Consider the following 15,909-nt stretch of genomic DNA (forward strand, 5'->3'; position numbering starts at 1 on the left):
ACATGCCTTGCTTGCAGATGACCTCAGGTCGATCCCTAACAAATACTTCGAGCTCTGCCAGGGGTCCCTCTTGAGCACAGAGCCAGGAATAGTCCCTGTGAACTGCAGGGTATGGCCCAAATATCTACCCAAGAAAAAAGATTGCCACCCAAAAGAAATAGCAAAACCAGCCTCTGAACCTAAATCTGTGTGATCCACTCTCTTTGCTGCTTCTGTGTATGCACTTTCCAACTCTCAATTGTTTTCACCCTTTGCCACTATAGTATATCAAAGAAAAATGGAGCTCAGGAAGGTTCCACTCTGTCCTTCTGGATCAAAGGAAATGTTTCTATAGATGTGCTCTTGGTTTTCTGTTAGCCAATACTTCCGGGAACCTCAGCCAACCTCTGGGTATCTTTTGAGCTCGAACAGAGCTCATCACTTGATCAAGTGCTGCCCCTAAATCTAGGCAAAACGTAATAATCTGTTCTCCCCTCCTCTAATAAACAGGCTGTCAGTCTAGGGGTTGAAGTTCAGAAGGGTAGGCATGCTTCATTCGGAAGGGTTTCAGATCTCTCACAGGGCAGGGGAGGGAGATTTCACAGGGAGCTTGCCTTACATGTGTTGTCTGTTGGGGGCTTTGAATCACAGGATGGAGAAAGAAAGCGAGCATGTAGGGGTTGAGAGGCTACAACATAATGTGGAGCTCGCTGAAACAGTGGGAGGGGATTATTGATGAATATCTTCTCGCTCCTAAGAGGTGTGGGAGCCATCTGGTCTCGAATGGAATCCGCAGAGTACCAGATGAGGCCCCTCTAACACTTTTCATTACCAACCTGCTAAGCATAGTAAATGAAACTGGTAAGTGAGATTAGAACATTTCTCAGCCACTTCCATGAATAGAGCTTATGGTTGACTGAAACTTTAAAAGGCTACATGCTTTTTACCTAGAACTGAAAACTCTAGTACTTTTCTTAGCCACAAAGTGCATGTGACTGGCATCAGAGCACTACTCGGACTGGGAGCTGGGGTACCACTTACTAGCATCACTTTCTTAGTCTGATACACTAGTAGCCTATGGATTGCAGTGAAGGTCAAATGAAATATTAAGATCAAATGAGTTTTGCAACTCTAGTGTGCTGTATGCATGTTAGCAAGTTGTTTGTTTGGGGTCCACGCCTGATTGTGTTCAGGGTTTACTCCTAGCTCTTTGCTTAGAATTACTTCTGTCAGTGCTCAGGAGATTATATGTGGTTCTGAGGATCGAACCCAGGTCAACTGTATGCAAGGCAAGCACCCTACCCAGTGAACTATCTCTATCTCTCTGACCCCCATGTTAACAACTTTTATTATTTCCTTTTTTTAGCTTAAAATTAAAAGAGTTCCCAGTGATTCTAAATAATCCAATTCATTGATTATATAGGCCTATTCCTGTCCTACTCTTTTACTTTTTGCATGTATTTTAATTATTTGAAAATGAGAGAAATATGAGTTAGGAATTTTTTACTTTATCAATGAGATCTAGATACATCTAATGGGGATACAGTCTAAAATAGCCTAGTTATGGAAGATCTTGTATATATCTCAAAAAATGTCCTGTTCAAAAAAAATTAGTAGCTTGTCACATTTTAAAGGTGCTAAGCTTTTCCAAGGAAATTACCTGTCATCCAGTTTTAAAACAGTTCTGGAAGGCTTCAGTTAAGTGCTGACACTTTTAATTTTTCCTGAGAGCCATTAAAATTGTAGAACCTTTGGAACTGTATTCCCATATCACCTTGATGGGCCAAATGGTCGAATAGACCAAGTGATAAGGATCTTTCCTCTATGATGAAGCACCAAGGAAAATCCTGAGCTGGCAACTTGAAAAGTGATTGCAGATCAAGTCTCTGAGTTTTTTCATTCCAACCCTCTGCAAGAAGTTCTTTTGGACTAGGAAGGTATCTTTGTCCCTGCAAATAAAATATTGTGTCCATCCTGTTATCTCCCCAGTAAATGGTGCATTGCCTCTCAGTTTGCATTAAAAAATAATTGCTTCTTTCTAAAGATAGATCCACCAGGTGATCCAGCAATTCCATTTCTGGTATCTCTCTGAAAGATAGGAAAACATCAACACAAAAAGTTCTATCCACCGCAATGCTTATTGCAGCATTATTTACCATAGCTAAAAGAAGAAAGCCATCAGAGCACCCATCAGTGGATGACTGGATAAAGAAAATGTGGTACACTTATACAATGGAATATTATTCGGCTATACAAAAGATTTTGCTTTTTGTCTTTGTTTTTGTTGTTGTTGCTGTTTGTTTGGTTGGTTGTTTTTTGTTGTTGTTTTGCTATTAAGCAAACTTGGAGGAGCTTGAGGGGATTATGTGAAATAAGTCAGAAGGGAAAAATCAGTAATGAATCATCTCACCCCTATGTACAATACATTTATATGAAACTGAGCAGACAAAACAAAATAAAGACAGACCAGTGGACACTGACCATAATTCCCTGAGAAGAAAGTTGGGGAAGGGAGAAACAGCAAAAGGGGTGGATAGAAAAAATGAATGAAAAATGGTTGCCTCTGATTGTATATGCTAAAGATATTCCCCTTTTCTGTAACTAAGATGGTAAAAAGCAAGAAGGGGGTGGAATCCAACTCGTATGCATGCTTCTTGGAAATGAGGGATCTTAGCGGTGACTAAATCCTTGGGGGTCACCATCAGCTACTGTTGGTTACTTAAACAACAGTTTCTTCATTGCATTTTGCTTTAATGCTTTTGTTTAGCTTTCAGATTTTTAGCTCAACTAAAAGAGAGGTAGATATTTGAGGGAGAAATGATCTGTGAACTAATAAAGGGGAGCAATGTCATTGAATTTGACTTCTGCAGCTGATGGGCATTTTCTGTCCCAACTCAGGGTAAATCAATTCCTTTCAGTTATCTATAAGGATTTTCACTAAAAGTTGGCGTGTGGTTAATGGGAGTGAACTCCTTGGTAGGTCAGCACCTTTTTTTTTTTTTTTTAAAGTAATCCCCAGCGTTACACAGGGATTACTCCTGGCTCATGCACTCAGGAATTACTCCTGGCAGTGCTCAGGGGACCAAATGGGATGCTGGCAATTAAACCCAGGTGGGCTTCGTGCAAGGCAAACGCCCTGCTCACTGTGCTATAGCTCCAGCCCCAGGTCAGCACCTTTGACTGTTCTTTCTCCCCTTTATAACTGCTCGAATAGGATCAATTGTTGCTCATTGAACTATTATTCTGACAAATGCTAATCAGAGATAAGATTCTTATTTTAAATTCAAATTTGCTCTGCACTCTTCATTTTCCTAACACTCTGTGCTTTTGATGGTTTCATTTGCATGATTCTTTGAAAATATGCATTTCTGGCTCTAATTGTGCCGTCTGGGTGAACTTGATGGTGTTAGAGGCATTCCGTCCCCAAATCACACCCTCCCATCCAAGTGTGCGGGCAGGGCATCTGTGTGCAACAGAGACAAGAGTTGAGCTCCATATGACAGTAGTCATGGGGCAGTACAGCATAGCAGCTATGACCATCGGAGTCCGGAACTCAGATTCTTCCCTCCCTCTCCCCACTTCACGCATGTCAGCTGCATGTCAGGACACTGTCGATGAGATACTGAAACCCCTAAGATGTATCATAAACTGTTTTTTTTTTAACTTTTATTAGTGAAACACCATGAGGTACAGTTGTAGACTTACAAATTTTTGTGCTTGGGTTTCAATTATACAATGATCAAATACCTATCCCTCCACCAGTGCCCATTCTCCACTACCAATGATCCCAGTAGCCCTCCCACCCACCACCCATACCCCCATCCTATTCTTCCTCTGTGGCAGGGCATTCCCTTTTGTTCTCTCTCTCCCCTTTTGGGTGCCAAGGTTTGCAAAAGAGGCATTCAGTGGCAGACATGTTTGGTCTATAGTCTACTTTCGGCATGCATCTCCCATCCTGGGAGGATCCTCCCAACACCCTTTACTTGGTGCTCCCTTCTCTATCTGAGCTACCTTTTCCCCTAGCATGTGCGGCTGGCCTTCAAGCCATGGAGTGAACCTCCTGGTACTTAGGGCGTTCGCCTTACAAGCGGCCAACATGGCCGACCCGAGTTTGATTCCTCCGCCCCTCTCGGAGAGCCCGGCAAGCTACCGAGAGTATTTGATATGCCAAACACAGTAACAACAAAGTCTCCAATGGAGACGTTACTGGGCCCACTCGAGCAAATCGATGATCAACAGGAGGGCCTTTTACCTTTATTCTTAGATGTTAGTCTCCTATTTTGTTACTTTATATTCCCCAGATGAATGCAATATTTCTGTGTCTGTCCCTCTCTTTCTGACTCATTTCACTTAGCATATATCATTAACTATGGAGATAATAGTATTTGTCAGGTAGGGTTTTTGAGACAATTCCATTCGAATAGCAAGCGTTTAAGGTTATAAACATATAAGACTACAAAAATACAAGGTTGCTGTCACAGGATCTAAAATATCAATGACCCAAACTTTTAGATATTCAGTTCTCATTCAAATTCATGTGTGTCATGGGCTCATTCCTGCTTTTATGCTCTATTCTCATTAGTCAGATATCCCGGCAAGTGCATCCTCTGCTGGTCTCATGACAGATGGAAGGTGGGGTTGGGGTTGGGGTTGGTCACACTCACTGGGGTTTCAACAGCTTCTTCTGGGAAGCATCACAGGACCCTTCTTTCATATTTAACGGGCCAAAGCTAGCTAATGGTCAAGTCTCTCTCAGTGAGTCAGTCATAATTCCATAAGCAGCAGTGCCCCTGAATGGCACAAAGTCAGTGCTCCGGGAGCAACAATTTTAATTTTCTTAAAAACCCATACATGGGCTGGAGCAATAGTACAACAGGTAGAGTGTTTGCCTTGCATGTGGTTGACCTGGGTTCAATCCCCAGCATCCCATATGCTTCAATCCCCAAGCACCACCAGGAGTAATTCCTGAGTGCAGAGCCAGGACTTAACCCCTGAACATTGCCAGGTATGACCCAAAGAAGCAAAAATAAAAAATAAAAATAAACTCAAAAACAAAAAACACATCCATAAAATATGGCTGGAGCAATAGCACAGGGGTAGGGCGTTTGCCTTACAAGCGGCCAACATGGCCGACCCAAATTTGATTCCTCCGCCCCTCTCGGAGAGCCGGGCAAGCTACCGAGAGTATCTCGCCCGCACGGCAGAGCCTGGCAAGCTACCCGTGACGTATTCGATATGCCAAACACAGTAACAACAAAGTCTCCAATGGAGATGTTACTGGGCCCGCTCGAGCAAATCAATAAACAACGGGAGGACAGTGACCGTGACCATGACAGATATGATCCCAGAAAGGATCTACTCTTCTGCTGGCAAAATGTAAGTTATTGTTTGGGGTTTCTCTGGCCTCCAGCGAGGGCAGAGGCGGCTGATCGCTGTGCCAAGTGGCTCCCTCAGACCAGAGGAAGACTGACTGTGTGCTGTGATCTTTCCAGGGAAGGTGGTCTATGGAGAACCCATCGCGGCAGGCCTCGGCACAGATGGCACGCACTACTGGCACAAAGACTGGCACCATGCAGCTCACCACGTGATGGGACCACCTCTGCGCCCTGACCCATCCACACCTGACTTCCTCATGAATCTCTTGGCTAAGTAATCATTTGGCTGATGGTTTTAGAGTGCTCTGGCCACTTGCATAAGTCTCAGGTTTGGGGTGGGAAGGAGGAGGTCTTGTCTTACTGTCAGGGGCCCTTCTGGTGACCCCCCCCCAGAATTATGTTCTACTTGCTGAACCCCAAGAAGATCCACATCTAGAGACCAAAACGCATTGGTTGAATAGGCCAGCCCACCCTCCCTTGGATCCTTCTCCTATTTTTCTTCTCTTCCCATCGCTAGTTGCCCAGAGCCATTCAGCCCTCTGCTTCCTGCCTTGTTTTACCACACAATATTCTTGATTTTTAAATTTCTATGCTGAGATAACCCTGTGCCTGGGCCCAGCAGATCATATTTCATGGCAGGCATGGAGAAGCAGATATTCCAGGATATTCCCTCCCTGATCAGGTTGGATGTAATACCTTTGGAGGTGCTCCTTTCTGGGCCATTATGACCACTATTCTAATGTCTTACACCATTTGGAGCCTTCCTGGTGCTCCCATTCTCAGATGCTCAGATCCAAGTCTGTCAAGAACTTACCCCACCAGCCTGTACTGCCCTTATATTCTGTCTCCTCTCTTTGTTTCTTTTTTTCAAACTTTTTTTTTTTGGGGGGGGGGTCACACCCTGTAATGCTCAGGGGTTACTCCTGACTCTGCACTCAGGAATTACTCCTGGTAGTGTTCGGGGGACCATATGGGATGCTGTGGTTAGAATCCCAGTCCATTGCATGCAAGGCAAATGCCCTCCCCGCTGAACTATCACTCCAGCGCCCATTCTGTCTCCTTTCTACTTCCTACTTTCACACCCGAGATGATGTACAAGTCAGAGCGGGAGTCTCATCCCTAAAGACACCCACGTTTTCAGCTATTCAAACCTCTCTCATCACCGTGGTGCCGCATGGTCAGTGACTGACCTGAAGGACCTGTTTCTCTCTGGGGTTCTTTTTACACATGAAATTTTCTCTTATGTTCTTTGGAATTTTTTTTATTTGTTTATTTGTTGTTCTTTGTATTGGTGATTGAACCTGGGACCTCACACACAAAAGACTTGTGCTGTACCCCTGAGCCATATTCTCAGTTCAGAATTTTCACTTACATTCTTGCCAGTGATCCTGAAATCACATTCTTCAAAGTCATAATGCGGTCATTGGAAATGGGACACTGGCCATGGTCAGACCAAGCCATAGTGAGTTATAGAGCCTCAGACTAGTTTTACAGGGTCAAGCATGGCCCATGTTTCTTGGAAGGGTATTTTGCAAAGGCACATTCTAGAACAGATGGGAGTGGGATCAGTCCCTACCCAAAAAGATGCAACCTTTTCCTCTGCTGTTGTCTTTCAGTTGAGAGAGTCATAGTTTGGGGTGTCTCCTGACATCCATCTCTTCACCCCTCACTGTTGGGTTTGTCTCTTACAGCGATGATCTGAGCACGACAGGGACCGATCATTGTACATTCAACACCTGCCAGAAAGCTCTGGGGAAGGACGACTTTACCAAGATTCCCAACGGGGTGAATGGTGTTGAGGACCGGATGTCAGTCATCTGGGAAAAAGGCGTGGTGAGTGGTCGGGTCTCTATCCTACCTTGGCCTTCTGCCAGGACCTGGCTGTTAGGAGACCAGAGGTGGAAGATGCCAGCCTTCCCAGAGAATTTGCTTCTTAGAGTGGAGACTGGGAACACACAGCATCTCCACCATTCTAGACCCCCAAAGAAAAAGAAAAAAAAATTTTTTTTGTGCATACGTTAGTTTGGTTTTGTTTAATTGGGGAAGGTGACTCCCCAGCTGTAGTTAGGAGGCCACACTTGCAGTGCTCTGGGGCTACTTCCAATAGTGTTTGGGAGACCGCGTGGTGCTGGGGATCGAACCTAGGTCCAGTGCATACAAGACTTGTGCCTTAACCCCAGCACTACCTCTGCTGCTCAGCATAGTTTAGAGCAGAGGTTTCCAAATTTATCTGACCTATCAAGCCTTTTCAGAAAAAAATAAAAATAAAAAAAGCAACTAACACTCATAACCCCTCCTGGAAATCTACTTTCTTTAAGCAAACAAACAGAATACACCCTCCAGGCAATTGAGGGTTGTGCCCAGTGGGCATGGCTTACTCTGGGGAGCCCTGATTTAGAGGAAGTGATGCACTATTTTGCCAACATTATGACATGAATTTGGACTGTGTGTTAAGAAGGTTACTCTTGAAATATTAAAAATGTTTGTTGTTTAATGGTAGTTCAACTATCAATCATGGTTTCTATGTTCCTGAAATCTAGTTATTATGTCTCATAAATATAAATATTTGAAATAATAAAAAATGCTCAAGGGGCTGGAGTCATAGCACAATAGGTAGGGCATTTGCTTTGCATGCGGCTGACCTGGGTTCAATCCCTGGCATCCTATATGGTCCCCTGAGCACTGTCAGGACTAATTCCTGAATGTAGAGCCAGGAGTAACACTTGAGCATCACCAAGTGTGACCCAAAACAAACAAACAAAAAATGCCCAAAAGAATTTTAGCATATTCAAACTTTTCATGAAATCTTTGTAGAAGGCTTGGTTATTTTTTAAATCTTCTGGGTGAGGTCACCTAAATTCTAATCCTAAGACTGGGGGAAAAAAGAAATTTCAAACATGTTTATGATTTATGAGTTTTCCCTTGAAGATGGAGAAGTATCAGAGGACTCACTGTTCCTAGGGTAGGATGTCCAGCCAGTGGCCCAGTGTCCTGCTGCCCTGCTATTCTCTCGTCTCTCCTAGAAACTCCCCCTTAGACATTGCCTGACCCACCTCTCACAACTCAGTCACCTTCACAAACTGTAGCTCACTTCTAGCTCTGGCCGCATACCAGGTCTCATCAATTTCACTTCTGGAATCTCTCTACATGTCCACATTCCTGTCTACACTCCGGCTTGGGGTCTGTGTCTATTTGGAAGCACTTTGTGGCTTCCTCAGCCTCATTACTTATAGGATGCCACTTAAATTCTCAGCTCTCATCCAAGAATCTTCCTCATTCCTCTCTAACCCCAAAGTCTGTTCTTCTTCACTCTCTTTCCTTGACCTTAGCTGTAATTATCTCATCTCTTGGCACTTGTATTATTACCCAAAGAATCTTCACTACAGTAGGTTTTCATCATCCATCACAGTTCCCAAGGATATAAATGGCTTTCAAGAGATTGGATATTTTTTCATCACATATAGGAAATATGTTACTTTCTAGGACATTAAGGTAATTGACTTAGGGGAAATATTGCTTTCAGGATATTGGTCTTAATCATTGGTTGAGACAGATACTCTTTGATAATTCAGCAGCCTTAAGGGCATGCTAATCAAATCAATGCACGTAAGGCAAAACTCCACAAAGATTAGACACCCTGTTAGAGGGATCCAGCCCTCTCAAGTCGTCCAAATTGTGGTCACTGACAATTCACTGATGGTGGTGCTTGTTTTATGTTAACTGAAATAGTACAAAATGAAACTCTTTGAGATTTTTTTCTTCTTTCAGATAACACCGTCACCTAATTTAAAGGCATATCTTCACTTTATATTTTGTCTAACACCTCTATAAACATCTCATAAATCTTGCTCTGCAGTAAATCAGCTGTATCATAGAGTAAACAGTGGGTTTTTTTTCTTTTACTTTTTAAAAAAAATTTTATTAGTGAAACACCATGAGGTACAGTTGTAGACTTACAAATTTTTGAGCTTGGGTTTCAGTTATACAATGATCAAACACCCATCCCTCCACCAGTGCCCATTCTCCACTACCACTGATCCCAGTATCCCTCCCACCCTTCCAACCCCCCCTTCCATCCCATCCCACCCTGCCTCTGTGGCAGGGCATTCCCTTTTGTTCTCTCTAAAGAGTGGTTTTAACTTTTAAAAAAGAATGGAGTGGAGTTCATGTCCATTCTAATCAGCTTAATCAATGGCTGAATAAATAACAGTACTCCTTCGTTAAAAAAAAAAAAGGACTGGAAAATACCACTGCCAACATTTAGTGATGCTGGGAAGAATGGGTAAAATTAATGGAGAATAATTTTATTTTACTTCCAATTTTGGAGGAGTTTGGGGGCCATCCTTGGCAGTGTTCAGAACTTACTCCTTGCTCTGCATTCAGGGTTTACTCCTGGCAGGGTTTAGGTCTGAAACATCAAATATGGGCTGGCTGTGTGCAAGGTAAATAAACGCCTCACCCACTATACTATTGCTCCAGCCTCTTTCAACTAATGGTTGTTTGGAAAGTTGTCTTCAGACTTTCATATATTACTTCTTCATCTCCATCATTATTTTTATGTTAAGATTTATCACTGTCCACAGATGTATGTAGACTCCACACTACAGAATTAGACACAGTTAGTTCTATTTAGTTATAAGAGATACAAGTCTTACATGTCTACTCATTAGTACTGAAAAAATAAATATTTGATCATAAGAGCAAAGACATTTTCTTCCTTGAATTGTTTTACAGCATAGTGGTAAAATGGATGAAAACCGATTTGTGGCCGTTACCAGCACAAATGCAGCTAAAGTCTTTAATCTCTATCCAAGAAAAGGAAGAATAGCTGTAGGATCAGATGCTGACATAGTGATTTGGGACCCAGAAGCCACAAGGTAAGTCTGAGTTCTTGAGAAAAAGCACCAACTTGCAAAGAAATTCTTCACTGTTCTTAATCAGCTGTTTCTTATCTGGTGATTTATGTAGAAATGCTCAGGTATTTTGAGACTGTGCACAAGATAAATGTTTTGATGTACAAACATTCCCTTTTCTTGGCACGGAGGGTGTAAAAGTTGTGTTATGTTCCATTTCTTGAGTATTATACAAAGAGAATATGAACCTACCACTTTGGTGTTTGGCAAACGCCTGCATTCACGTGGATGGACGATACAGAGTAATGGAGGAAAGAAAAAGCTTCATTTGAAAAGGGCTGAATTGAAAACACAATTATAGCCCTTTAAAAGCTTTCCAAGGGAAAAATTTCCAGCACAAAGAATGTCACTTTAAGTCAGCCACGTTTTCCAGTTGAGTTCATCTTGAACCTATCATTCCCACAGGAGTCTAGCGTTTTGCTCCCAATTTCCATAATTCTATGTGAATATTGCAGGCCTGGCAAATTCCACCAAATCAGGAAGGTGTTCAATAGAGACAGAAGTTTGCTCATTTATCTTTACAGAATATTAACAAAAAAGATGGGCACCCGCATCCTGATTTTTTTTCCTTTATGAACTTTTCAGATGTATTGGAGAAACATCACATGCTGTATGTGTGCATGTATATATGTATGAATGCCAATGGCTTGATGCTGGAACCTTCACATTCACTGTATTTGTTCTCAGTCTACTGAGCTTTTGTTCTTTCAGTGTGCAAAAAGCTATGATTCCTTTGGCTGGTATTGTCACAAAGACCCAGTTTTATTTTTTAAATTTGTATTTATATTTTTAATGGAACCACAGTGATACACAATTATAATCTTCTTCTTCTTCTTCTTCTCCTTCTTTCTTCTTCTTCTTCCTCTTCTTCCTCCTCCTCCTCCTCCTCTTCCTCCTCTTCTTCTTCCTCCTCCTCCTCCTCCTCCTCCTCCTCCTCCTCCTCCTCCTCCTCTTCTTCTTCTTCTTCTTCTTCTTCTTCTTCTTCTTCTTCTTCTTCTTCTTCTTCTTCTTCTTCTTCATTATGGTGTGCAATACAGATACTGGAAGGTTTTCATATATTTCCCTTTACCTCCTCTTAATACTCAGTTCCTATCCAGAGTGATAATTTATAACTATTATTGTCATACTGGTCTCTTCTCTATCTTAACTGCCCTCCTCACACTTGTGGCAAGCTTACAACTATTGACAAGTTCCAGTTTTAATTCAACACTCCTAGTCTCTGCCTCTCTCATGAAAACCGAGCAAACAAACAAAGACCGTTGGAGAAGCAGCGGTCTACACATGCTGAGCTGAAAAGCAAGCACCAGATGTTCTCCTAAAATGCTTATCATCTTCAGTATGGCACTTGGTTCTGAAGTCCCCCATGTCGTTGATGGTTCTTGTTGGAAAATCCCCTCCCTGTACCCTCCTCAGTTTAGAATCTATCAAGTGCAGTGGACAGTGCTTGGGGCATCAAACTCACTTCCATGTCCTAGGATATTAATGTGGAATGACTCAGAGTCCTAATTTGGACGGAACCAAGATCTCCCTTTTCCAAGGAGTAAGTATCTGACCATGAGATGATCTCAACAACTCTCCTTACAGAAGAAATGGTGAAAGGAAAATCAGCTGGGGCAGATTCTTTTTGAAACTAAAAACACTCTTGGTGAGATTGGAGAGACAGTACAGTCGTGTTTGCCTTGCTGGGAACGATGGTCTTGGCACCGCACATGGTTCCCTGAGTACTGCCAGGATTGATCCCTGAACACAGAGCCTGGAATAATCTCTGACAATCCTCTTGAGCAAGACCATAAGACCCATCCCCAAAGAAGCATCATCCCTTGAAAAGACCACGGCAAGCAATGATCAATGGATTGGATTTGAGGTCTGTGGATGAATTAAATGTGCTCTGTGTATCTAGCATGCCAGAGGTCCTGATACTTACGTTGTTGTTGTTTTTTTTTTTTTTTTTTTTTTTTTTTTTTTTTTTTTTTTTGAGGAATGAGGGGATTCGGCCTCATCCAGCTGTGCTCAGGGTTTACTCCTGACTCTGCTCAGGGACTATTCCTGACAGTATTCAGGAGGACCATATGTAGTGCTGGGGATTAAACTGAGATTGGCCTCATGCAAGGCAAGTGCCTTAACCTCTGAACTCTCCTGAACTAACTCTCTCCCCCCCCCCCTTAGAGACAGGAGTAGTAGAGACAAATACTGTTTTCTTGTTTGTTTCGTTTTGTTTGGGGGCCACCACACACAGCAATACTCAGGGCTTAGTCCCAACTCTTTGCTCAGGAGTCATCCTGGTAGTGCTTGGGAGACCATACGGGATGCAAGGGATCGAACCCAAGTTGATCACATGAAAAGCAAGTGCCCTATCCCCTGTACTATCACTCCAGCCACTGATATATTAACTTTCACTCCATAGGGCTATTGTAGGTCCAGCAGGGACCTACCCAAGGTCATCTCTGCTGCAAACACTTTCAGTTGCCCTAGTCCTGGGACCAGCAAGGTCTTTTGGAATAGTGGGTGGTTTATGGAGATCATAGACTTCATCAGAAAACCTAGATAATTTCAAAATGTAAAAATGATCAGAAACCTCTGTGGAAAATCATCTTTTGGAAGTATCAGTATCTGGGAGAACCATCCTGAGGATTATAATGAATCGTGATTGATCTATTTGCAGCTTTCAGTGGTTTTTTTTTTTTTTTTGACGTTTATAATTGTTTTGGGGGCTGCACCTGACAGTGCTCAGAACTCACTCTGGCTCTGTGCTCAGAGGTCACTCCTCGTGGTCAAGGAACTGTATCTGGTGTCAGAGATTGAACAGGGATTGTCTGCATGCAAGGCAAGTCCCTGACCTGCCATACTATCTCTCTGGTCCTCTGGTTTTTTAAAATGCTTTGATACCTGAAAGATAACTTATCAGTTAAGACAAAGATGCTCCATCAACAGTGATGAGAAAATTGGGGTAGCCTTGAGAGGGGAGCCTGAATTCAGAAGCTATGGTTTTTTTTTTGTGGAGTATCTTTCGTGAAAGTGCCACAAAGCACGGGTTATAGGATACTTCAGAATTTATATTCATATTCTTCCTCTCAAGTGATCTGTTAGTGAAAACTGCTTTGGACTTGTTTTATGCTGATTAATGTGAAGGAGAGGTGAGCTGGGAGTTAGTACAGGGAAGAGTCTACATTTCTGGCATACCACCAATTCTGGATCAATCCCTGACACTACAAAGTCCCCTGATGTGTCCCTGGCAGCCTTAAAGCAGTCCAGAAATGGCCCAGGGATTCCCCAGTACTGCAGGACCAAGCTGCAATTGGGGTCCTTGAGAGGAACAGCCAGCATGGATGGCTGAGAATCTCCCTGGGTCCCTTGAACCCACTTAGGGCCCCCCACCCCCGCAAAAGCAAACAGAAAAGAAAGCTGTGGGATGCATTGAGGTCCGTTGGCTGAGGGAACTGTCCGTTCTAACCAATTTGTCGTTGGTTTTCTTGCATTTGCATCCACAGCCAGGCTGCTCAGGGCCAATGTGGCTCCGTGCTTGGAGTAGCAAGAGGTGCCAGGGCTGGAACCTGAGCCCCCAGCCATGCCGAGCGGGTGCGCAGTCCTTTGAGCATTTCCCCAGATCCATTCTGAATCTACTGATGTGTGAGGCCATTTCCACTTGGACCCCCCTGCCTGGTGTCTCCTGTGGTGTCTGGGCCCGCTTCATGGCAGTGTTGGTTTCCAAGGACATGCCAGCTCAGGACTAAGGTAGCGCCGGACACCTGGACAGAGAGGGCTGCCCCGAACCTCAGGTCACTGATAACTCCCGTGCTCCATTACCACACGTGGCGGCTGTGGGGTATTTATAGGCTGTGATGAGGTCCCTTTGAGTCATGTTTTTCAACTGTGTAAATTTAGACCACATTCTCACACATTTCAGCTACTGGTGGCTCTCACATTGTTCTGTCCTTATACTCCTCAGTGGCTTCTTGCTTCAGAATAGTACAGGAGGAGGCAGATGTTTAGTTTAGGTTTTGTGTGTATGTGTGTGTGTGTGTGTGTGTGTGTGTTTTAAAATGATCTATATACTACCTGCTTAATTTCCTTCATTTTGAGTCTAAGAATAAAGTCTCAAGATGGAGACGTTACTGGGCCTGCTTGAGAAAATCGATGAACAATGGGAGGACAGTGATACAGTGATACAGTGAGTCTAAGAATAGCTAACTTAAGGTCACACTTGAAAGTTTCTGTGTGATCGACGCTTCTCTTTCCTTTCATCAGTTCATTGCTTTACAACAGTGATAATGGAAAATTAAATGTTCACATTTTCATTGATGTGTCTTGGGAATATAGGTAGATACTGCCGTTGAATGGTTGGCACTTAAGGCTTCTGTTGACAGTCTCAGGACCAAGCATCCTGAAACTAGGGGCCAGGACCCAATTTCAGCTTGCTCAACACAGTTCTGTGGGTTCTTAGCAGGTCAACTTTGGTCCCAAATCCTCTCACACTGAGTATGAATCATTAAGAGATTCCCTTATCAAAGTGTTTGTGAGAAAGGAAGAGAGACGAAATGCTTTGTGAACTAAAGAAAGTGTGATTGCAAAGACAAGATGTACATTACTGTGAAAATTTTGCAAATATTTAATTTCTTTGGGGGTGCTGCCCCCCCCCCCCCCCGGGCTATCTGCAGTTGCTCCAGAGGCCACGTGATGCTGGAGTTGGAAGCCAGGAGACCTTTGCCTGTCAGCCTGGTGCTCCAACTGTTTGAACTCTCACCTCAGCCCCTAGTGTGGCTATTTTATAACTATCTTTATTACATAGCATCACAAGCTTCATTCTTCACAGTACATTCTTCACAGTACATTTTCACTTCTCTTGGGGCTGGGAGGCCGAGAAAATCTGCTGTTCTATTCCCCTGACTTTCAGATTCCTTTTTTAAAAAGAACCCGGAGACCGTTTTTGCGTTTTTGTGCTCTCTCTCTCTCTCTCTCTCTCTCTCTCTCTCTCATTCCCACCACCTCCCTCTAACCCCCCCACCCGCACCACATTCTTTGGAAAAATGGAGAAATAGTCTGATCATTTGGCAGCGTATATTTAAACTCTCTAGCCCCCTTTGGATCTCTCTGACTTATTCTCTATCTTGCTTCTCCAACCCTTTAATTTAAGAATTTTCTCGAAGCCATCACCCGAATTTTTTGCACTATCATTATTCATCTTCTTCAATGTGGAAATTGCAGAATGTGGGAAACAGAGCCACAGGGCAGTTGCCTGGGCAGGGGGAGCTTCACAGAATAATGAAGCTGGCGGGATTGTTGAATGAGGAGGAAGTGCTCTCAGCAGAGGCCCTATTGAGAAAGGATTTTGCAGAAACTCAGTGTGGATTCCTTATCGAGGCCCATTAGAGAGCTGCTTCCTCTATTCGGGGAGGGTTCTTCCCAGAACATTGTTCCTCTGTGCTAGCAGCTCCTGACCAAAATTTATGCCAATGACCTCAGTGAGGACCTTTCTGCGGTGTGAAAATATTTTTAGCTTTCTCCAACTGTCTGGACATCATCTACAGATGCCCATTGTCCACAGGCATCCTGCCCTGGTACCAGCCTGCCTGCCTCCTTGCAACTGGGGTCTGATGCTAACTGCACCCCACGCACCAGTTGCCTCAAGGGCATTCTCCTTTTTT

At 43.4% G+C, this 15,909-nt stretch overlaps 1 protein-coding gene across 1 annotated transcript in view; it reads left to right on the forward strand.

The window, feature by feature from the left end:
* Positions 1-15,909, forward strand: part of DPYS (dihydropyrimidinase) — a 96,900-nt gene that overhangs the window by 40,320 nt on the left and 40,671 nt on the right. The window contains exons 5-7 of the mRNA XM_056110613.1: positions 5,472-5,628; positions 7,046-7,187; positions 10,089-10,231. Of these exons, the coding sequence (XP_055966588.1) occupies positions 5,472-5,628; positions 7,046-7,187; positions 10,089-10,231 (442 nt within the window). The remainder of the gene's footprint in view (positions 1-5,471; positions 5,629-7,045; positions 7,188-10,088; positions 10,232-15,909) is intronic.

The sequence above is a fragment of the Sorex fumeus genome, unplaced genomic scaffold, assembly GCF_029834395.1.
Source record: "Sorex fumeus unplaced genomic scaffold, SorFum_2.1 ptg000002l, whole genome shotgun sequence".
NCBI classification, from domain to species: Eukaryota; Metazoa; Chordata; class Mammalia; order Eulipotyphla; family Soricidae; genus Sorex; species Sorex fumeus.